At 44.6% G+C, this 24,373-nt stretch overlaps 1 protein-coding gene across 2 annotated transcripts in view; it reads right to left on the bottom strand.

Moving 5' to 3' along the window:
- LAMA3 (laminin subunit alpha 3) overlaps nt 1-24,373 on the bottom strand; it is a 1,348,901-nt gene that overhangs the window by 1,070,420 nt on the left and 254,108 nt on the right. For both annotated transcript variants that reach the window (XM_069620910.1, XM_069620909.1), the window contains exon 6: nt 8,845-8,942. In XM_069620910.1, the coding sequence (XP_069477011.1) occupies nt 8,845-8,942 (98 nt within the window). The remainder of the gene's footprint in view (nt 1-8,844; nt 8,943-24,373) is intronic.

The following is a 24,373-nucleotide window of genomic DNA, read 5'->3' as shown; positions in this document are numbered from 1 at the left end:
GCTGGGGAGGACCAATCTCAGATGCATAAAAAGTAAAGAAGGACTTGCATTAGGGAGTCGTGGTCCCTCGAGAAGGTAAATCTCAGGAAGTTCAAGCTGGGAGAGAGAAGCCAGGACATTCCGGGAGATCCTTGGTCAAGAGGACGTGGAGAACTAAGGAGAAAAGCAATTCAGGAGCTAGCAGGGAGTCGACTCGTATGTGTGATAAGCTTTGCCAGGTGGTGGCATGGCCTCGAGGAGGTGGACAGCATGGTCCGAAATCGACGTTGAGACTATCCAACACAATACTCTGCAGAGAGCGAAGCAGAAAAGGAATGGAAGACGCTGGAAGCGTTTATCTGCACAATGTGATTCTGACCCCACAGGAAGAACCGGTGACGGCAACCCGACAAGCAAGAGGTAGCGGAAGTTATGAGAGACCCAGGAGGTGCCAAGGCAGGGGCTAAACAATAAAGAGTATAACGAATAACGAGCAACTCGTCATACTCGTCCAAGTAATTGTAAAAGCAGCGAAGAATATACCAAATACAGAGGGACTCATCATACTCATCTCAGTAATTATGAAAGCAGCAAAGGGTATACCGAACACCGAGGGACTAATCATACTCGTCTCAGTAACTGTGAAAGCAGCAGAGTATATAACAAATACTGAGGAACTCATCATACTCACACCAGTGATTGCAAAGCAGACAAGATAGCAAAGAAAGCCAATAGAATGGTAATACCTAACTCAGTGGTTGGGAGCACCAAGACACAAGCAAAGAGGAGCAGTACAATCTGCATGTTGGTTCCCATAAGTGAAAGTGTTTAGAAGATAAAGAAATTGTAAATGGACCTAGTCCCCATGGAATGAGAGACTGTGAAATAATTACAAGTGAGAGAGATATTGATGCTAAGGAAACCTGAAGGAGTAGAAGCCAATATCCCTCAACTGGGGGAACAAGGAACTGTGAATACGTTAAAGCAAGGGATACCCGAGAGAAGGTGGAAGAGTCCCCTTGAGGGACTAAAGGAACTGATTAACTATGTCACAAGGAACTATCTCAAGATAGATTATTTATGCTGAGAAGGCCTGCACAGGAGAAGGGAGTCATTCTCCTTGAACCCCTTTTTGTTTTGTTGGTTGATGCAAACTGTTCTTTAATTATTGGTAGGGTCAGCATAGGGTAGTTTGTAGACGAAGGATGGACTATTTGATTTGAACTACCTCACTGATAACAAGCACCCTAGTGAGATTTATGGACGGATAGGCCTTTTTTGTTCATTATTTGAATAAAATCACATTTAGTGGTACCATTTTGTCTGCCTCCTTCTTCTGACCTACCGCAGACTGGACAGAAGAGGTGGTGGCAGGTGGTGACAGTTGAGGGAGTGACAGAGTAGGTAGTAACATCAGAAGAAGGACAGTTCCAGGAAGAGAAATTAAGATCCAGACCCGAGAGTTGAGAGGAGATGTAGGAATCAGGGTGCAGGAGGAAGTGTTAAACCCCAAGAGTAAGGAGGATTTGATAACACCAGAGGCCGAAAGTGACACAGAGGAGGTAACTTCAGGGGTAGCGAGTAATGCGGAGTAGGTGGAGTAAGGAAAACCAAGAGCTAGAAACTGGTACTTAAGGTGGTACTGAAGGAAGTACCGAAGAAAGGGTGGTTGAAATACCTAAGGAGAGAATAAGATTCTGGAAGGACATACAAGGGGCAAATTAGTACAGCACTACATAAGAGCAAGGCACCAAGATGGTAAGAGAGACTGGGCAGGGCCAGTCTTTGCATCAGACAGTGCATCAGGCTGCCTGAGGTGGCAGCCTCTACGGGCGTCATGCTGCAATGCTGCATCATTTAATTTTGTTGATATAAACCTAAACTAGTACTATGTAAATTGCTACGAAAAAATCATTGGAGGGTAAGAGCACGATGCTGCAGTTCCTGCTGCCAGCACAGCAGTAAGTCGTGTGGACAAAGCCAGACTAGCAGTGCCCCTGGGGTCTGCAAGCCCCTGATGATTGATTTTATGATACTCAAAGCAACATTTGTTGCTTAAGTTCCCCGGTCCCGGCCGGGCCTGCCCCAACCGCACATGCCTCCTCCTCAGCTCAAGCACTCTAGTATAGTAATAGGGGACGTTATTGAGCTGGGCTGCTCAATAAGCAGAGCTCCTTCATTTGGACTGAGAACAGGGAGCCAGGGACCAGACTAACTTGACTAGTCGAAGAGATTAATCATAGCAGCGCAGACTCCCTGAGTCACCATTGGGCTCGGAGGATCAAGGCCCAGGCAGGAGCAGCAGGATCAGCAGGGCAGGGGGCCAGGCCAGCCACTGTGCTAAGCCAAGAAGCTCAACTGCCACCCCCACGTGCAACTGACCTGGGCTGCAGCCTCCCTGTGGCCTGATGCGGAGTGCAGAAGATTGATCGCGGTGACTGTCACCCAACCTGTTGCTGGCTGTCTGACTGCAGACACTTGCACAGCCTCACACTGACCACTAAGCACCGACCCAAACTGATTGAAGGTACGTGGGCAATCGTTTTCCCATATTTATAGTTTCTGTAACATAAGCAATTTGACTAGTCATATTAAACAAAACCTATGCTAACAGAAAACGAAAAAGAGAGCAACCTACAGTATGTATCTCGCAAAGTGCACATAACACTGAGCAGGGTCAAGTGTACACATTCTACGTGTGGTGCAGGTGTTAAGCTAGCCTATAGACTTTGGCTTGTGCTCCACACTATCTGTGAGCGTTTGTCGTAAAGCCAGTCAACCTGCGTTCTAATCTGCTCTGGGGAAAAAATGTAGTCTACAGAATAAGAATGCCTCTAATATATGACCTTCCTTTTAACCCTAGCGACCCCCACCATTGTTATGACTGTCTATCCCCACTGTCCCCCGTCCTAAACCACAAGTTTACAGTCTTTCCCATCCAGGGGCTTTTATGTTGTCTACAGAAATCAGTGAGTGAAATTCAAAGCAAGAGTGCAGCAATGCCTTGGCTGGCATGTCCATGTTAAGGATGACATAGCAATGCAGGGTTACCACTGTGCACAGAGCTTAAGGAACATCTCTGTTAGTTGTGTCATATTCACCCAGCGACGGCGTCATGGCCTTTCAACCCTTCAAATGAAAGGGACCTTGAGCTTCAGGGTGGCCCCTAGCAACTGCCCCTCTATTGACAATCAGCAGTCTAATAAAACAGCAATATATTCCTTTATATATTGCTTACGTTCTGGGGCTTACAGTGTGCGCTTTGCAGTGCTCGCCTCACAAGCTGCATTTGCAGGAGCCCGTCACCCGTCACTTCCAGTGGGGAAAACAGAAGTGTTATCACCTCGTTTTCTTTCAACACTGGTTCTTCCACGTCAGCCACTGGCTTACAAAGAAGGAATCACTGCTATACAGCAGGTATTCAGTGTTTCAGCTCCCTTCTGGATCTCCACCCCATGATAATTGCAGGCTATTAACCTTATCTTTGTCTCCATTATAATGTACGCCCCAATGGGTTCCTCCATGGGAGTAGTTTAATGGGGGGACAGGGGTGTTTGTCCCCACCAACTTTCATGGCACACCATTTTGTTACCATTGATTTGGCTGGGGCACGTTTTCTTCGGATGTCATGTCCCCCCCCAACATTTTCAGCAAAGTTACTCCATTGGGTTCCTCAGACTGCTTTCCGCGCAAGGCAAGGGGGGACCCCAACTATGATGTTGAAATGAACCACTGCACATATTCAGCCGAGCCTGTATTCACCCTGCCATGATGTAATAGCCCAGCAGCAAAACCGTAAACAATTGTCCAGCGGGCTGTGTACCCCCACCGCCCCTCGTGAATCCTGGAACCCAGGCATCACCCTATGTGTGCCTCATTTAATGGGCTTTGTTTAGCTTGTCATGGCCCTTCATGGTCATGGCACTCCCCATATCAACCCTCCTTGAGTGAGCCTCATTTGAGTTTCATTGTAACAATAACAATGATAACTCTGCTTGTTCTGCACAACTATACTAGGCACTCAAGACGCACTTTAATATACGTGTAGTATAAGATCATGGTAGTGCATGTAGCTGTTCGCGAGCTTATGACTGAAAGAGTTCTCACTGGATGAACTCTGGTCTGCATATTGCAGTGGACCTAATGAGCCAAGCATGGCTACGCTGGTCAGTCTCCTTCTGTACGCCACTCCATTTACCTTTCGGAGCAGGCTCCAGCAGAAGTACACTTCATGCAAATAAGCATTCAGAGTAATGCTCCTTTCAACACTGGAGTGTTATTGAGGATGAGGGTATGGCAGCCCAGTCGAATGGAATGAAGGTTGAGAGACAAGAGCTTCAGAAGCTAGGTCTGTACATGGAAGCCACATAAGCAGAGCATGATGCACAAAATCTGTCAACAAGTAGGGCTTTTACACGCATCATTGGTGATGCATTCGTTGCTACATAGGTGTGGAACCAAGGCACTACACACACAGTACTGTACATCTACTTCTTTATTGTGTGCCCTATTTACACAACATTTGTTGTCGTCATTTTGGTGTCGGGGGCACCAACAACGCTTTCTGCTTTGGGTGCAATCTGGTCTAAGACCGGCCCTGGGGAAAGTGGTTTGAGAGCCAGACCCAAGAATAAGAAGTAGATGACCTTTGCTCAAAGAAAGATTTCAGGAGTTGGTAGGGGGAGGTGGAAGCAGCTAGTAGGTGGAAGCATGGACTAATAAGGAGACAGAAATGGAATTAGTTAGCTTGTACAAGCAGGTTCCAGATGGCCTGGTCGGTCCTGGGCAGGAGGTGATGGTGGGGGAGGATGAACGGGGACAGAGTTAGATTAGTGTAAGATCAGTGAGGTGGGGTTAAGATAAAATTGGAAAAAAGATCTCTCATCCAGATATGTCTACTGACATCATAGTGAATCTTTTAGTACTGAAACCCAAAAAAGCTGGATCTTGCTAAGATCAAGAAGCAGGATTCTGGCACCCTGAAGCCTGCAATGCCAGGAAATGTTGAAGCAACCTCCTTTGAACTATCAAACCAGGACACTTGCCACAAGAGGCCGGGAAGGCCCAATACCAGCATGCTGCGGAAGAGACAAAGGGCAAGTGGAGGGCCTCTGGGGGCATGACAGATTGCCATCTGGCCTGGTTTCTTTTTCTTTTTTATTAAACTAATAACATGAAATGGGTAATTCCATCTTAATAAGGGACATCTGCAAATCAGATTCCCCCTTCATAAGCTCCATACCAAAAGCATAGTGTACACATGTGCCTTCTGCATCAGTAAACTGATCTGCAGCACCTTCTCTGCAGTTGCACGAAGCAGGTTCAGAGATCACATATTCCAAAACCTATATAACAATGAGAATGCTATCATGGTGGCATGTTAAACTGTAAATATAAGCCATACCTCAGTTTGAGGTAAGGTGACTGCCATCTCTCATAATTATCCAAGCTACGCCAATTTGATATCACATGTGCACCAGCCCAATGAGCCCAGTTCAGCTGTGGAAGGGTTATGTGTAGCCTTGGGGATTGCCTCTCTTTGTTCCTTTGTGAGGGCTGGTAACGCACCCTCCCCAGATGGATAGTCACACCACAGAAAGCTGTCCTAGGAACAGGATTCAAAGGGCATACCCATTCACAAAAGGAGTAGCCTCACACTAGGGTACCCAAATTGCTTTTGATTTACTGAGAGGAGGAGCGGGGTTAGTGTAGATGGAGGGAGCCCCTTAGAGCTGGAGGAAGCTTACATCATCTTGTTCCTCTCTGCCTAAATCTTTCCTTCCGGTCCCCTCCAATTCCTTTAGCACAAAGCCCTATGGGTGTGATGTGAGAAGGCAAAGACCACTTGTTTCAAGAACAGGGATTGGTCCCCTAAAGCAGGGTTGCTTTTTCCAATCACCTGTAGATGTTTACTTTAAAAGAAGAGGCATACAACTCCTTCTTTGATTTACTCTTGATAAAAACCTCAGGAAGAGTTCATTGGGCCTTTATTGGGGAAGCGGTCCTTCCCAAAGCTCTCCACTGGAGGTGAAGACTGATTATTCAAGGCAGATGCAAATACTGCTCCCTAAACCATTGCCAGGGCAATTTGAGGGTGAACTGCTGCAAAAGAAAAATCTGCCTCTCTGCCATCCCCAATGGTACCCAGGACCTCACCATGCTGAAGGACCACTGCAGTAGTGTGCCAACCCTCCCCTGTGTTTGGGAGCCCGAGAACAAGGACTAATCTTATCTTTAAACATCTGGATTGGGTATTACCGCAACCTGAGAATCAGGACAGCCAGGACCCCATGTTTTATCTGTCCAACCAATTAAAACCGCAATTTGTGCTTGTTCGACTCAGTTGAAGACACGTTGCTTTTGGCACTGAACGCTGCATTGTACCTTTCAACCCAGTTCTCTCTACCTGCTGAGCCTGCCGTTGCCTCGGCTTGAACAATAAGCTATCATTGCACCTGCACCATTTGAACTACTCTTTGAAACACCAACATTTTTGTTGCCGAACTTCATCGACAGGTGACTAGACCCTGGGGCATTCATCTAACTTTGACCTTCAAACACTGCACTGGGCCGCTCAACTTGAAATGTACATCCAGTCACCAGCATCTTTGCTGCTGATCTGACTGCCTAACCGACCGTGGTGGCCCTCACAATCCACACTTTGTTGAGTGTCTCTTCGACCCACAACGAGCTTCAGTGCAACTACAACCAGAACCTGCTACCTGTTTGGCTCAAACCAATCACTCAATGCCGGACCTTGTCTCGAACCACCAAAAGAATCAGCCTGTTCCAGTGGTTACTGAACGACTGGAACTGGCTCGGCATCAAGTTGTAACCTCGTTGAACCCCACCTCAGTATATCAGGATCGCAGCTTTGATCCATCACCAGACCTCAACTCGAACCACCCTAGTCAGCAGTTATCACGTCTCGAACCGGGCCCGATCTCCAAACTGACCCTGATGAGCCATATGAATTGCTCTGCTGAAACGCCACTCTCAAACTGTTCTGTGCTACGGTTTCAAATCAGCTCGATGCCTGTTCCCCACCTGGGATTACACAAAGCGCTGCGCCCGAACTTGGCTCAGTACAAAGAAAGTCATTACTGACTATTAACTTCCGATTCGGTCCAGTTTTGGACCCTAGAGACTGGTTAGGTCACCTAAATCCCTTTTCGGGCCAGAACATATTCATTTTACTAACATTGTGGTTTTTACTTGCCTTTCACCCCTGATTCATTATCCAGCGGGCTGCTTCTTTCTATCTGTGCATTCTCCCTGTTTTTCCCTCAGAGGTGGGTTTTGTATAGTCCTTTTCTATTTACTTATTATTGCATATGGTGTGTTTAATTAAAGTATATATTTTAATAGAATCTTGATTGGACATTCCTTTACTTCGCTGTTTGGGTCGCTGCGGGATCCCATTCACACCCCTCTTGAGTGTATAGCCTTCCCTGGGCCCACGTTACTAGAAAAGGCGAAGGAAGTATATCTCTTAACTGTGCCTGTTTCACCTTTATAATTGGGTTCACTCTTGGTTTGTAGAGGTATCGGCTCTGAATATACGATTGCCTCTATTCTTCATTGTACTCCTGCAGTGCAGAAGTCAATTTGTCATGGGGGAATAGGATCCATTCTCTTGGAGAGAGTTATCCTGACTTTGTTTTGTTTGGGAAGATCCTAATTTCATTTAAATTGGTCCTGCTAGTACACTCTCTCTAAATAAAGTTAGTAAACAACAGTGAGCTTTAGAATGTATTTTGCGTATCACTTGGTCAGACTTTGCACCCAACTTCCTACTTCCTTTATAACACTGTAATCAAAAATGTTACTTTTCATTGTATTGCAAGATGGCTGGGGTAATGTTACATGTTCTGTATGTCTTTGTGAACACAGCATCAAACAAAATGCACATATTTATCATTTAAAAAAATAGAGGATTGAAGCAGCAGACTTGTAGAATCTGATGTCTCTGATATGCTAGTTATATACCAGAGTAAAACAAAGGGAGTGACAGCTGGAAGGTTTAGAATGAATCTTAACCTCTGGCATTGCTTTGGGCTACCCTCCAAATCATCGTTCTTTACCTGCTAAACCATTACAAAAGGGGAAAGACCATATGCAAATCAGGATTTTTCCCACACCAAAAGGGGCAGTCCATCCCAAGCTGCTAGGTCACATCCCTTCTGCACAAGACCACATGCATCCCCAAACATGTTTCAGCTTTGTTGGGCCTCATCAGTGAGGAGTAGCTTGGTCTCTAGGCGCAGCAGACATGGGACCCCCATCTGGGCATACCCATCCCACTCGGGGTGACTTACACAAAAATAAAAAGGTGATGGCTGGAAGGTTTAGATTTAATCTTAAAACTCTGGCAATTGTTCTGGGCAACCCTCCAGACCATCGTTCTTTGCCTGCCAAGCCATTACAAAAGGAGAAAGACCATAAGCAAATCAGGCTCGGTCCCACCCGAAAAGAGGAAGCGCAGCCTGAACTGCTAGGTCACATCGCTTCTGCACGAGACTACAAGCATCCCGAGACATTTTTCGGCCTTGTTGGGCCTCATCAGTAAGGAGTGCAGAAGGGATGTGATCTAGCAGTTCTGGCTGGACTGCACCACTTGGGGGTGGGACCAAGCCTGATTTGCATATGGTCTTTCCGCTTTTGTAATGGCTTGGCAGGCGATGAACGATGGTCTGGAGTGTTGCCCAGAGCAATTGCCAGAGGTTTAAGATTAATTATAAACCTTCCAGCCATCTCCTCTTTGTTTTTAGTTATGTACCAGAGGTCTGGCAACTGAGGCTTATTATATACTACGTAACTCATTTTGACATATTTGAAAACATTTATGAAGCATAAGTAACTTACTGGTTCAGGTTTTCAGTTCTTTTAGAAGTGCAGGCATTTGCATGGCCATGACAAACACACTGTCCACCAACACTGATATCCTTTATACTGTAGTAATACTACAAAGAGACAGAAAAAAATAAAATGTTATGGAAGAATTCTGCACATCTGCAGCAATGGCTGAAACAGTTGTTGGATCAAGCCAATCACGCTTTGTGCCTCACAAGTGAAATGGAATACAAACATTGTCACATTGTAAAGCAGTCAGCATGGACTTTTTCAAATTACATTTAAAGCTCAAAGACACTCATACTGATATATATGATACCATTATGGACATAGCCCATCATTCCCAGCACATTTTTGTAAATAGAGAACCAATTATTTCTTCCATCGCCTCCTTGGATTCCATAAACCAGTGAATTGTCAACCCTTGATAGATCACAGAAATTAGATCTCATTTTCTTTATTAAGAGTTACATCATTGTGGGCAGTCTCAGACCTTTAATATGGACTGAACAGCAAGATACTCCCAGTTCTGTTTCCCAGCCTTCTAAACCTTGGAAGAAGACCTCCATCCAAAATGTCAGAACTTAGTTTTAGGCGCATACTTTACCATTTTTGTATATATTTCATTGAGGAGGAGAGTACTTTGGACCAAAGGATTGTACCAAAGTAATATTACAGATAGTGCCATCACATTGCTTGGAGCTTTACATGTGATCAATGTAAGTTGGTTGTGCTTATCAAGAAATAAAGTCAGCCATGTAGTTGGCGGGCCTACCATAGATAGTCTTGCAGACAAGGAAAACGAGTTTGAAAGAAGACTATTCTTTTACAACTATCCCTCGTGCATGAAGGTGGTATGGGTAAGTGTTTGAGCAATGGGCAAGGTTGTAGAGGGTGTGGGTAGCGAAGTTACAAATGTTATTGAGAAGGGCAGAGGAGTGCATAGGTTGTGCGAAGATTGTGACTGGAAGTGTAATCCAGTCTGCTAAGGGGTAGAGTGGGTTAAATGTTTTAGTGCAGTGGAAGATAAGAAGGTGGCAGATATTCCTGAAGTTCAGTAGATTAAGTCTGGCAGTTGTTGTAGTGGAAGTGATACATTGTTGTTGTTTAAGAATGCAATCGAAAAGGCTGCCAAATTCCAAGAGATGGGACAAGGGTTAGAAGCTTGGTTAGAACTGATACAGGAGTGGAGAGGTGGCAGTGGAGGTTGGTAGATAATACACTTGAGTTTGAGGAGTTAAGCATTCAGCATCATAGCGACATACCCTCATACAGTGACAAATCACAGAGAGCCAGTTTTTAAGGTGAGTGAATAGTTCTGTAGTAAAGGAAGTGAACAACAAGAAGGTTTGAGCATTAAATGGCAAATAGATCATGCGAGAAGCCAAAGGAGGGGAAGAGTATGAAAAGAGAGGCGACTGAAGTAGCACTGGAAATCCAGGAGTGGTCAGCGAGTCAGCTGGTGGCACAAACAAGGTGGTGTCATGGTAGCCAACATGGAAAAAAGTCAGGAGAAGAACATTAGAAACAGTATGAAAGGCAGTAGAGATATTAAGCAGGATAAGAATGGAAGAGGTGGGCTGTGTTGAGAAAGTGTAAGACATTGGTGTGCACCAGTTCCATGGAGTGTCTGCTACAGAACCCAGATTGGAGAGTGTTCCTGGGACCATAAGCTTTCAGGTTTGATTTGTGGTGATTTCATTGCCCACCACACATTCCACATTCCTATCATATTTCAAATGGTGGCAGGCAATGTGCTTGTCATGCAGCCCTGTCACCGATACATTCCAAGATGTCCTGGCATAATACACAAGATTATGGGCACTGTGCTTTATCCTCATATTAGACTGACATTCACCAATGTGACATATATTTCCCTGCGAAATGTATATTCCTCTTCCCATCCTCCTATAGCCATGTGTTACTCCTTCGCCACCTTACCTTGTGGTCTGAAGTGATAAGTTAATTAAAAGAGGGACATTACAAAACAAATAAATAATTACATATCCAATAGTTGTCTGATACAGGGTCACTCCGAGCAAACTAAAGAAGAGACTGGCAGTGTCAATGCTTAAAAAACTCTCTAGCCCCTCACTTCACCAGCGTATCTTGATCATTAAATGAATTATCTATACTCGCCTTTCTAAGCAAGAGGGTGGAGAGAATGGTACTGGCATAATGACAGACCGCTATTGAGAAAAAGACATATTAAGGAAGCTCTAGACTGGCTCTAGACTGAGGGGAGGGACAAATCATGTCATGGTGTTGGTGCTGGATAGCCTGTGGATGGATGTGGAACACAGAAAGACTACTTCTTTAGAATGTTATGCGTTTCCCTTTAGGTCGATTTTTCTGATTAAGTTCTTCAGGGATCTTCACTCTCTCATTTTATTTCTCTCCTTTTGCCCTTGTTCTTTATCATTAAAGGACTTGGGAGCAGATTATAGAACTTTGATAACATTTTTCATAAGATAAGCAGCTCATAGCTAGACTATTTCAAAATGAAGACACTAAACAGCCATAAATCAGTAGGATTAGGAGACAACATACTTAAAACTAAAAGTTCTGAGATGGCAGGCTTTGGACCCCACTGGCATCTTTGGCCACTGGCCTCTGCCAATTCCCTTGAGTAGCCAAAGCCATCAGGATCCATCGGATGATACTGGATACAATGCAGTACAATAATGAATTCATTGTATGACTAAAGCTAAGTTACACATATTATATATATGTTCCTTATGTTTTAATAGCTTTGTTTTATATGGTCTACATAGCTATTCTTGATTGTCTTCTATGTCTCTGGTTCTTTGGGTGCCTTCTATTGCAAAAACCTGCAAGATATGCTGCTGCTTTTTCTTCTGTTTTACAGTTCTCAACCAATAGGATTCATATCTTTTGATCGTCATTTAAATACAGGAAGTCTCTCATTTTTGTCGTCAGGTCTCTTAAGTAGTGAGCCCTAATGTCTTCATACTTGGTGCAGTGGATGAGTCTGAGTGAGTTCAATCTGTGACCAGGTCCATATAGCATTGTTTACATGTACTGTCACTTTCAGTTTTTTAGGTCTGTTCAATTCTTCCTGTTTCGATCTCTTGCCTATGGTCACTTCTTCTGTAGTTGTTCCTTTTTTGGTTTTCTTCAGTATTACAAAACCCAACCAACCTCTCACCACGTCAGCACTCCCACCATGTAGGACCGCCGTGATCCTCTCCATCAGATATATATCTTTGGCCTTAGATGACCACTCCACCCATCCAGGCAGCTGCTCTCCCTTCCAATGAGTCGCCAGGCATGCTCTAGACACCAAAAATAGGAAGTGTGCGATGTGCAGTAAGCTCCTCAACTTCCCCTCTATATCCTCAAAACCAAAAAGCACTAGCATGGGGTCTGAAGACTGTGATATCCCTTCCACCTCCTTTATCCATCCCAACACCTAAGTCAAATACACCTGCACTCTCTTACATGACCACCACATGTGCCAGTACGTGACCCGTTCTCTACAATTGTGCCAACAATATGGGCTAACATCCTAGAAAGGCGGACCGGATCATATTTCCATCTGGGGAGTAGTTTAATAGTGTGGAGCTTGTACTGGAATGCAATCGATGTCTTAAATGCTCTACCACACACTTTACACCACAGCCTGTCATCTATTTCTCTATCTAGAACTCTTTCCCATTTATCCATTTGTCCTTGAGCCCCTCCGTGCCACCCATAGTTGTGTCAGGACTCGACCGTGGAAGCTTTGGCATTCCTAGAAGGTTAACGCTGTGTATGTATTGTCTGTAACCGCGGTCTAGTCCTCAACCATCATGGCTGCTGGGGTTATAAAACTAAGCCCCGCCCACCACCCAGTGCGTTGTATCTGCTTTCTGATATTCCACTCTGCGGCTAACCTCATTAGCAGCTTCGTTTTTGCCTTCCTGTTACTCCTTCGGTTTCCAGAACCTCCCAGGGTTCCTATTGTGCTCTCTCTACTTATCCTCGATCGCTAAAACTCTTTCGGCATTCTGCCGTTACGCTTACAACTTACTTTACTTACCTTACCTTGCCGTTCCGTGCTTGCGGCTTCCCGTTCTGGCTCCGCCTCCTCTGCGATGCTTCGCTTTCCAACCTATTCTTTCGTGATCTGCTCTGAATCTGGTAAGTGGGGTCTGGTTTTCTTATATTCTTATCTACTTTCCTTCCTACTCTCCTCAAGCCTTTTTTGCTTACCATCCACCTTATCACTTCTTGTTTGACTGCTGGGGACCCCTAAGGCAGCACCTTACCCTGCTCTCAGTGTGCAGCCGAGGATTTCTGCATCGGATCGTAACCATCCCAGCATTTCCAAGCTCCTTTTACCAGCACTCCTGGAGTCCCATCTGCAGACTGAATTCGTCTTTTGAGAAGCCTAAAGTTCTTCAAGGACCATTCTCCAGGGTTTTTTGTGCTGATCTGGCTTTTTCCCTGGCGATTGGGGTTTGGCTCCTCAGGGTCCCCCGAGACAGGTCCCCATCCCTGTCAAGGTGGCCTCCCAGGGAGCCAGGCCTTACTTACATGACCGGAAGTCTAAGGAAAGATCGACCAAAGATTCCTCCAGCCCCACAAAGAAGCAGACTTCCTCTTACAAGGACAGTGAAACAGAGGACACAGGTGAGGAGTCGGGGGAGGAAGGAGTTAGGCCTGACAGAATACAACGCCGGACCCAACAGATGGCTTCCTTGTAACAATATCAAGAGCTAGTAGCTGCTCTTCAAGGCCTAACTATCGAGGTGCAATCCCTCAAGACATAAAATGCTGCACTTCGTCAACAGGTGGTACTACACAGAGACGATCAAGGAGACCTACCGCCCATGCCCTTATCCTTTGGAAAGTATGATGGCTACCCAGGAGGCCTCAAGGAAATCCTAGACGTTTGCCAGGTGTATTATGCCTTTAGACCTCATGCCTTTGAAACGGCCAGAACCAAGGTGGGGTTTCTTATAGCAAACTTAACTGGAAACGCACTAGCTTAGGCTACCCCTCTAGTCTCAAACAATGATCCTACGTTGAACGATTATGATAGGTTTGTTGACCGGGTGAAGGAGAGGTTAGATCGCCCTGAAGTCCTTTACACATTGTATGAGGCAATCCTTGATGTTAAGCAGGAAACGACAGATATCCAGACATACATCTCTCACTTTTTAAGGTTGGCTGCTAATGCCGACTGGCCATGGATCCCTGTCCCCCTTGACATCTACAAATCAATCCTTGCACAAGGAACGCCATCGGAATATTACAGAAATCTCCTGAATCTGTTGCTCACGACAGGGACTGTACCACAATCCTTCAAATCAGCATATATTAAACCACTTCTAAAGAACACAAGTGGCGACATGGAGGACCTCTCCAACTACAGGCCGATTTCAAACATTTCCTACCTGGCAAAACTCCAAGAAACATACGTATACAAACTAACCCAAGAACACATAGAAAAAAACAGGTTACTAGACGAAGCACAAGTCGGCTTCAGACCCGCAAAAGGAACAGAATCGGCACTCCTATCCATCTGGGACAACCTAAAAACAAACGCAGGCTCCAACACAACCTCGCCCCTGATTCCTGTCGACCTCTTGACAGCTTTCGACACAGTAAGGCATGAAACCCTAATAAAAAAATAAGAATATATAGATATAACGGACATGGGCCTACTCTGGATGAAATCATTCCTAGCATACAGAACAGAAACTGTATGGATAAAACCCTTCAAATCTAGTCCACGAGTTAATGATTGTGGAGTACCACAAGGATCCTCACTATCACAACTATACTTCAACATCTACCAGACTCTGTCAATCAAGATGTTCAAAAAATACAACGTTACATGCTACATCTACGCAGAGGACACTCAAATCATCTACAAAATCGAAGATACACAAGCAGATCACTCAACCCTAGTAGAACGTCTAAAAGAAATCTATGACTGGATGAACACCAACAACCTAAAAATCAACCCAGGAAAGACTGAAATCATAATTATATCCAAAAACCAAGAGAACAACACCTACAATCCCTGGCCGACTGAATTGGGAACCGCGCCCACCCCATCTAAGGTAGTAGAAAACCTCGGAGTCCTAATGGAGAACACTCTAACCTTAGAACCGCAAGTAAATGCGATAATTAAGAAATGCTTCTCCCTCCTTTACTCAACAAGAAGAATCCTACCTTTCCTCTCTTTCACCCACAAAACACTGACAATCGTCACCCTCATCATGTCAAGTATCAACTACGCAAACAGCCTCTAACTCAGGATGCCGGAACACCTCCTGAAGAAATGACAACGCATTCAAAATGCAACAGCTAGATTCGTCCTCAAACTATCTAGAAGAGACCGCATCACTCCAGCGCTAAAAATGTTACATTGGCTTCCAATCAAACATCGTATCCCTAACCAACCCCCCTTTTGTTTCATATCTGCCAACGCGCCAGGGGACCACTCTGGTGGTGATAGTGCACGGTACACATATCCTTTAACATTAACATCATGCTCACTAGTGCCTTTCTTAAATATGAATTTAATGTGCCATTCCCCACTATGCTTTTGTTCATATATTTCCTTTTTTCCATAATTGTATCAATCACAAATTCACACTAAAAAGAAGGAATTCAAAGAACCTATGAAGTTTACAAACATCCAATTAATCACAATAATAAAACATGTGTCGTTCCCAGGCACAACTTGCAATAACCTTTAACAATAACAACTTTTAAATTATGAAAGCAGTCCATATAACAGAAATGGCACGGCACCAGAGACATTTTTCAATATCAGGATGCCTTCAGGGGAACTCTCAACTAGCTTGAGGGGCACCATCAGTCTGACATTGCCCTGCCCCCTCATGAGACAAGCCTTGTCTTCAGCTCAAACAGTCCAGGCGCCTATAAGCAGAACTTCCAATGTGATGGTCTGCCCCAATTCCACGGATGCCGGCCCCAAACCACCCCTGTGCCAAAGCATAGATCAGCCATTTATCTGCCCATGTATGCAGACACTTGTTGTCACATTGGGACCAGTCCATTCCAGGGTATGCCAAAAGTGGACCAGTGAGATTTCGGAGCTTTCGTTTTTACTTAAGTATAGTCCACATTCTTTTATTATACAACATATTCCCTCACCGGCCAATAAGTCTTTCAATGCCGGCACCGTCCTTACAACTCTGCAGACTGTGAGACAAAATGTACCCGCACTTTTCCGATAGCTGGTTTAAAAAAGTATACAGTGTTATGACGTCAGTGCTCTATCCGCTTACACCCTAGCCCTTCTGCTCTCCAGCAGTGCTCCATGAACCTGTAGACCTCAGGACTGCATTACCCGGCACTTCACCGGTGCTTTATGGGTGCTTCGCCGATAGCTGGGTTAAAAAGGATTCCAGCGTCAAATGTCAAGGCTCCCTACAGTCACTCTCCAGTCCCAGTGTGCGGCAGACTTATATGCAGCTGCAGACAGTGGGACTGTACTTACCCGGCACTGCTCTGAATTTATGGTGGTGGTTTAGTGCGATGTTTTAGTATATGGGAACGATACCATATGCCAATATAACAACGTTTTAGATATGCTGTAATGTAAACCATTTGCAAAATAAAATAGTATATGGATAATCATAAATAAAACAATATTATTTATATATATAATACAAACTAGGTAAGAAAAACAAGCATTGGCAATGCCAACAGTTTGGGCTTTTGCATAGGCATGGGAAAGGAACTTGGTAGGCACGTCCGCAGTGGTATTAACTGCCCATGGATGGTAGCAGGTGCAACATCGTGCAAGTAACTGGGCATCTAACAGCAGTGCTTGGCAAATGCCTAATACTTATACACAAGCCAAAACTGTTGGTTTTGCCAATGGTTGTTTTTAACAGGACTTCAGTGAAGGACACTCATAGTGCTTATAAATTGAGTGGCGAAATGCAGATCTGGTTAAGACATTTGTATTATACCAGCACTGTGTTTACAGCTCCAATTAAGTCATTAACTCTCAGAAGCCCGCTTTGAAAATACACTGGCAGGCACTTTGAGTTCAACATTTCATGGTAAGGCTTAATTAAAAGGGCGATCAAAGAGTTCCCATGAGGGGGTGTTTTGGGCGGGGAGGGTATGAGCTCAGTGGGAATGGCCATAGGGATTAGAATGGCCATAGGTAGACAATGGGTGGGCAAATAACCAAACAACATCTACAAGTTATGCCCCCCCCTTCACATGCCATTTCTCCCCATCTGTGCTCCAACGCAATAGTTTCAGCTTATAGGTGGCATTGCCCAAACTAATCAGAACATGCTTGTGCCTGGAAGACATGCCTGGATCTGCACATTTTAAGGCTGGGATGCCTTAAATAATAGTAAACCTGGGCCTGTTGTTAAATGTGATGGCAGAGGGTGAATGCCATGTGTGGTTTCGGCAGGTTGCGTAACGTTTACTGTGTGGTTTATACCACTAGCCCACAACGTTTTTCTTAGCAATTAGCGAACGGCAAAGACAAGTCCCTCTTCAAAAACGGACTGTGCTGCACACACTCAGTGAGGCAAGTTTCAAACATAAAATAACGGATTTGCCTTCTGTGAAACGGTAGTGGTGCGCACTACCAGATTTCCATAGTTCATCTAGCTTGTGACGCAGACCACACTCTCAGGGAGAGTGCCGTTTAGTGCCAATGCAACCGAAATAGCCTCTGCTTTCTTTTTACTTCTCTCAGGAAAGCAGGGTGAAGGTAGAAGGGAAGTGGCCATTTTATCCACGTTAACAATGCTGGTCCTGGCGATACTGCAGTGGAAAAGAAAAACAATCGCTAATTCTGCGTTTTTCACTGGAAACAGCCCATGGGTGGCCTGCAGACTTTAAAAGAGCACAAATCAGGTTTGCAGGCTGGTGGAAGGGCGGAGGGAGGGCGGGCACATGGTACATCTATATTCATGTTATGGGATTAACAGTACGCAGAGGCCAGTCTGCAAGGGTCCCCATAGCCCAGTGCTCGTTTTTCCTTAGCCAATAATATTTTGCATGCTGGGACTTGTAGGGCAATACATACAATTGGTAAAATTGAAATGCAAGTCCCATCAGGCAGAAAGATGTTTGCTGAAAAAATAGAAATGAACGAATGCAACTGATGACACGCGGCCAGTTCACATCTTAGAAAGTGCAAGTGTGATAATGTCGGGTACTGATTAAAATGAAATCATTGAGTTTTGACAATCGAGCAGCATGCCATTCACTACGTCAGCATAGGGCCTCAACTACTTTTTTGTTATCAACACGCTACCCACATTATTGTACATATTGCCAGCAACATAGTGAATGACATATTTGAAACAAACGCACGTACGGTGCGGGATGAAGTAATCATTGCTAAAGGTGACTAGAATGATGTCATGACAGGCATTTTTATAAACAGAGGTGTGGGATGATCTGAGAAAATAAATGAAAAGACCAAGCGATTTTGCATAGAACTACACAAAGAACTCGAAAAATGGCATTGCAGCATTAACCAGTTCGATATTATTTATGCCACTCTCTCCATGTGTCCCGTCGGCTTGCGAAATGCATTCACGCTATCAAAAATAGTACTGATTAATTATGCATTTCCAGTCTGTACATTTAAAAACAATTAAAGCATCAGATAGATGAGCTGTACTCGAACTCAATGCCTTAACATTCATCATGTAAATTAAAGGGATAGTTAACTCTAAAATATTATTGGCTAAAAAGATGCAGCAATTTAAACAAAGTCCCTATGTACATTTTTGAGCAAATGAGGCTCAAACTCAAACTCAAACATTTCAAGCACTAGGAGGCATCCATTTTGTGAAATGGATGAGCCTCCTGTACTTCTGTTAATTGTTATCATTATTGCTGGAGAGCAGAGGATACAGGCAGGAAGGCTGCATGCAGGTAAGTGCTTATTTATTTTTTCTTAACAGAGCACTGCAAATATAAATACAACCTGGAGGAGCCCTGGAAACTTAGAAAGAAAACTACAGCATTTATAACGTTGTATTTATGTTTGCGGTGGCTTCAGCTTTGAGTCTCCTGGGCTCCCCCGGACGTTGTTGTATTTAAAAATGATGCAGTGGAGCCAGAGGAGCCCAGGAAACTTAGAAAGAAAACCTCAGCATTTTTAAATACAACTGTGTTGTATTTATGTCTGCAGCGGCTTTCACTTTGGGTCTCCTGGGCTCCTCCAGCCCGGGGGAGCCCAGGAGACTCAAAGCTGAAGCCACCGCAATCATAAATAAAACAAAGTTGTATTTGTAATTGCCATGCATTTGCTTGTAGGCAATTCGAGGCAATATTGAATACTTCACCGGCATCCGGCAGAGTTTTCATAATTGCTGCGAATTTCTTTTCTAGGTTCCCGCATGGGAAACTAGAAAAGAAAGTGGCAGCAATTATGAAAACTCCGCCGGCAGCCAGCAACGTATTTATAATTGCTGAGCCTTTCATTTTACATTTTCTGTGCTTCACTGGGCTTGGGGAGCATCAAAAACGTAAAATGAAAGTGAAGGCAGCCTGGCTGCAGTGAGCAAAGGGGGCTTTTGTTGCTTGATTAGTGCCACCAGGGCAGAGCTTAACAGGAACAGAAGAGGCTGTTTTAAATGACAAAATGGATGCTCCCATGTAAACACTGAGCTTCGTTTTCTCAAAGGTTTACATAGGAACTTTCTTTAAAAAGATGTTTAATATATGTTTTTGATTATTGCTCATGTTTTGGGACGATAACATTTTAGAGTGAACTATTCCTTTAAGCCCAATGAAGAGAGTGTTTTTGCAAAGTCTGGTCTACGACTTCAGTACCTAAACAGTGTCAGAGGCCACTAGAGGGTGGCCTTTCTCAATGATTGGCCATTGTGATCAAAGTATGTTGGTGGTGTTCCTAGGAGGTAAGAGAGTTTGGTTTTTTGTAATTTCTAAAGACGAAGTCGAGCGGAGAGGCTACAAAAATGAACAGGAGGGCAATGTTTGTTTCTTAGACATACTCGGTTAACGTTTACCAATAAAAAGTGTGTTATCAGTTGTCCGAATTAATCACAGATTGCCAAACGCGACAGGCCCTTATGCTCGCAGTGAAAGGCCATATCTTGGGAAGCTGTACGGGTGGCCCTGACTGAGTCTGAGGGATGCAAGTCCAATCTCAAAGCTTCTGAGTGGGAGGTGAACTTTTCAGGGTTGCCCGTATTTCCGGACATGATTTTAGAGATACTTTAGCTTTATGGTCATTTCAGCTGTGTAAACCATCTTGAATTATTTTCTGGATCACTGGCTGCAGTAATATAGAGTATGCAATGATGAATAAAATGGTTTGTCAACGAGGGAAAAATGCAAAACATGCAAAATGTTTTTCACTACAAAAAAAGCTCCCAAAATGCTAATTACTATAGCTAATTTAAAGATACATGGTATCTTTCCTATTCAAAGATGGCCACTAGTTTTACCTTGTTTCCAGAAAGCTTCCTTAGAGGCAGGCATTCACGATGGCTGCATCCATGGAAGAGCTCAGACACACAAAGTATTTCATATTTTAGTATTTATTTTATTTATATAGCGCACCAGGCGGAAGAGCATCTGGGCGCATCACTTAGTTAGAGGCATGGTACAGGCAAAGCATTTGAATTGAATATACAAAAATATACAAGTTATACAGAAAATGTACAATTGTACAATAGCAGGTTATAAAAATAGGCCGTTAATGCAATAGCTTATGACTCCAGGGCAGAGTCACGGTAAGTCATGGGCAGAAAACCAAGCTTTGGCTTTGCGCTTGAAGGCTGGGAAGGAGGATTCGGCTCTATGAGGATTAGGTAGCGAGTTCCATAGCTTTGCTGCTAGGACTGGGAAACTGCGTCCACCAGATCTTTGGAGGTTGAAGCGCGGGATATCAAGGCAATTGATTTGAGAACTTCTGAGTGGTCTTGCAGCGGTGTGTAGTGTAAATCTGCTGGCTAGGTAGCTAAGGGCTTGGTTGGCGATGCTTTTGTGTGTAAGCGCAAGTGCTTTAAGAGAGACTCTTTGGGAGACTGAGAGCCAACGGAGACTCCGTCTAGAGTCAGAAATGTGGAGGTTCCTATGAATGTTTAGAGCTGCTGCGATAGTATTATTTTGGATGATTTGTAATTTTCTAATATTGCATTGGTTGGTGCCCAGATAAAGGGCATTGCAATAATCAATTTTGGATAGGACCAAGGTCCTGGCTAGTGTGGTGCAATTGGCTGGTGATATGAAGGGGAGGCATGCGGTGATGAGCTTGCAGGTGTATGAAGCTGCTGATGATACTGTGTTGGTTTTCCTGGATAATGAGAGTGTGGAATCAATGTAAATACCAAACATTTTAGTATCCTTAGTCACTTTGATGGTGTTACCATCAATGGTGAAGGATTTAAACGATGGGTCAAGCTTGCTAAGTCTTTGGTGGGAGCCAAGGATGAGGAGCTCAGTCTTTTCGTCATTTATGCACAATTCATGCTGCGCCATCCAGGCCTGGATGACATGATAAATGGCGTTGTTGGCTAGAGAGTCAGTTTTGTGGTCTCCTGAGATGGGGATAATTATCCGAGTGTCATCGGCGTAGTTGGTATACGTGACACCCAGTAGATCCAAGATGTCAAAAAGGTGTTTTGTGAATACATTGTAGAGTGTCGGGGAAACACATGATCCCTGAGGGACTCCACAAGTGACTGGAGAGGGTTCAGCGGTGGCAGTGGGGGAGAAGACCCTCATGGATCTATTATCCAGGAAGGAGGTGATCCAAGCTGTAGCTGTATCTGAGAAATGGGTGGCAGTTTTAAGGTGGCAGCAAAGGCTTTGGTGATTTACTAAATCGAAGGTCACGGAGAGATCTAGCCAGTTTACCCTTATCTTTTAGGTCTTCAACCTGAGTTTTTAGGTCTAAAAGAGCAGTTTCTGTATCGAAGAAAAGGGACTGTGGTGATCGGTCTGTAGTTGGTGGGTATGTTAGTGTCCTAGGCGGGTTTTTTCAGGAGTGGAATAACCCAGGCATCCTTGAGGTTGTCCGGGCCAATCCCAGAGTTGAAGGAGGAGTTTATGAGTGTGGTGATGAAGGGCGTTAAATTATGCAAGGCATCCTTAATAATAGTGGGAGGGCATGGGTCCCCCTGACAATTGGAGGGTTTAAGGTTGTTGATAATGTGTTCAGCTTCAAAGACGGAGAGAGGTGAGAAGCTAAATGGTTGCAACGATTCAATGTTGGATTTGATATTAGCCTGAGGGGTATTGTGTGACAGACTGGAGTGCAAGCTGTTTTTTTTCTTGTTAATTTTAGTTTGGAGGGTGACGATTTTTCCCAAGAGGGCCTTTTGAATGTTAGCACACCAGATGCTGTCTTTGGAGCAGGTGTCTGGAGGAGTGGCAGGGGATTCCAGTTCCTTTAAGATTTTAAATTGCTCCTTGGTGTTGGATTGAGCTAGTTCAATGCATTTAATGTATGTCTCTTTTTTAGCAGAAAGTATGGCTTCTTTGTAATTTATGGTGGCTAAGGCAATGCTTGCTTTATTGGCTTCCGTTGGATGGCTTTTCCAACGTGCTTCAAGAATACTTTTTTCCTTGCGTAGGGTTTTCAACTGTGGCGTGAACCAAGAGTTGAGGTGGGCCCGAGGTTTGGGTTTTTGTAATTTGGAAGGCGCGATAAGATCAAGCGCTTTTAGCATGGTCTGATTGTATGTGTCTACCAAGACTGTAGGATCAGAGCACGAGGAAGAGAGATCATTGAGAGCAGGGAGGATGAGTGGGAGTAGTTTGGCGCAGGTTATGTTGCGCTTATTTCTTGTGGTGGTGGCAGGTGCAATATTGGGGATAGAGTGGATGATTTTAGTGGGGATGCTGAAGGTGATTAGGTGATGGTCGGTCCATGAACATGGTTGATTGGAATTGACATTAGAGTCACAATTTAAGTCAGCTATCCAATCGAGCATCCTACCCTTGGAGTGAGTTGGTATCGTGACCCGTTGTGTGAAGCCTAGGTTAAGTAGTAGGTTGTTGACTTTGTGGGCAGAGGCATCATTAGGGTCTTGGTAGCCTAGATTGAAATCACCTAATACAATGATTTGAGACTTGGTCTTGGTGTTGTCAGCGAGGACGTGGGAGAGGTCCTCGGCAAACGTGGATAGTGGGCCAGGAGGTCTGTATATAATGTGGAGTGTAATAGTCTGGTTGGAGGTGATGGCTAGCTTAGCTGTTAGTAATTCTGCTGAGGTGATTTGGCAAGGAGCGGAGAGTCAGAGATTAATCGAGGTTTTATGAATAATGGCTACACCGCCTCCTTTACTTTGATCAGTGTTGCGGTCACTTCTGATAAAAGTGTAGCCCTCAGGGATAGCTAGGGATAGAAGAGGTCCTGAGGCAGCTGGAGCCAAGTTTCAGTAATGGCTTTTCAGTAATGACTATGAAGTCCAGGTCGTGAGTTGTGATGAGGTCAGCCATGCCGAGTGCGTGGGCCGTGAGTGACCTAGTGTTAATCAATGCAGCCTTAAGACAGATTGTGGGGCTAAGCGGTAGGGTACTCGAATCAGGAGTGATGTCCAATATGGGTCTGTCCAATATAGGTGTGGGTACGTGGTGTTGGGCAGATGCTGTGGGCTTAGTGCGAGATGGTTTGGCTGGCAATTTGGTGTTAGTGGGACGGTGGGAGATGTGGGGGAGTCTAGATCCTAGTCTAAGGTTTCTCACAGGCACAGTGCAAGGTTGGTTGGGCGTGGGCTTCATGGCGAAGTGTTGGAGCCAAAGAGACCGAGAGTTAAGGTAAGAGTTGGCAGGAGGGTCGACCGTAGTCGACAGTGTGAGGTGTTGCTGCTGTGTGCTACACGAAGTATCACTAAGGCAGTGCACGTGAGAGGTGGGATGCATGTTGGGTGCAAGTTGTGAAGCACAGGAAGATGAGGAGAAGACGTGTGGGCAGGTCAGTGGTGCGGCTGCAGTAGGGGGGTTATAACAAAGTAATAGTGGTCCTAGCTGTGCTGATAGTTTAACTGTGAGACATAGGGCAAGTTGGAAACAGGCAAAGGAAGAACTCTGGGCGAGCATAGTAGCCGGTAGAAAAGGCTTGCAGGGTCGAGTCTGTGGAGAGTGGTAGGTGGTATTGCGTAAATAAATTAGCTAGGGAGGTTAGCTAACAGTTATGCAGTGTATCAGGAGGATCAAGTGCGCAGGATGGGGTAGCATCTAGGGTGAGCAATGATACTTTTAAACACAAGACGGCAGCCTAGGCGCAATATTGGAGGAAGAGGCTAGGCACGAGACTCAAAGCATACATGCAAAAAAACATAGGGCAGTATGTTTGGAGGACTACACAATAGACAAATCAAAGGGTCGGCACGTTTAGCAGAGAGGAACCATAGACAATTATAGAGGCTGAGCAGGTCCGGTTAAAAATACAGTGTGGGGGTGACAGATAGAGCATGGTTCATGCGCCTTGAAACACTTGTGTATAGGCGCGTTACAAATGCCATATCATATCATATCATATCATATCATATCATAGAGCATACATGCAGCAGTAAAAACAGTGTGCTACAGT

The sequence above is a fragment of the Ambystoma mexicanum genome, chromosome 5q, assembly GCF_040938575.1.
Source record: "Ambystoma mexicanum isolate Mex_15411 chromosome 5q, UKY_AmexF1_1, whole genome shotgun sequence".
Taxonomy (NCBI): domain Eukaryota; kingdom Metazoa; phylum Chordata; class Amphibia; order Caudata; family Ambystomatidae; genus Ambystoma; species Ambystoma mexicanum.
Note: the sequence above shows the minus strand (reverse complement) of the source record. Positions and strands in the feature narration are given on the sequence as shown.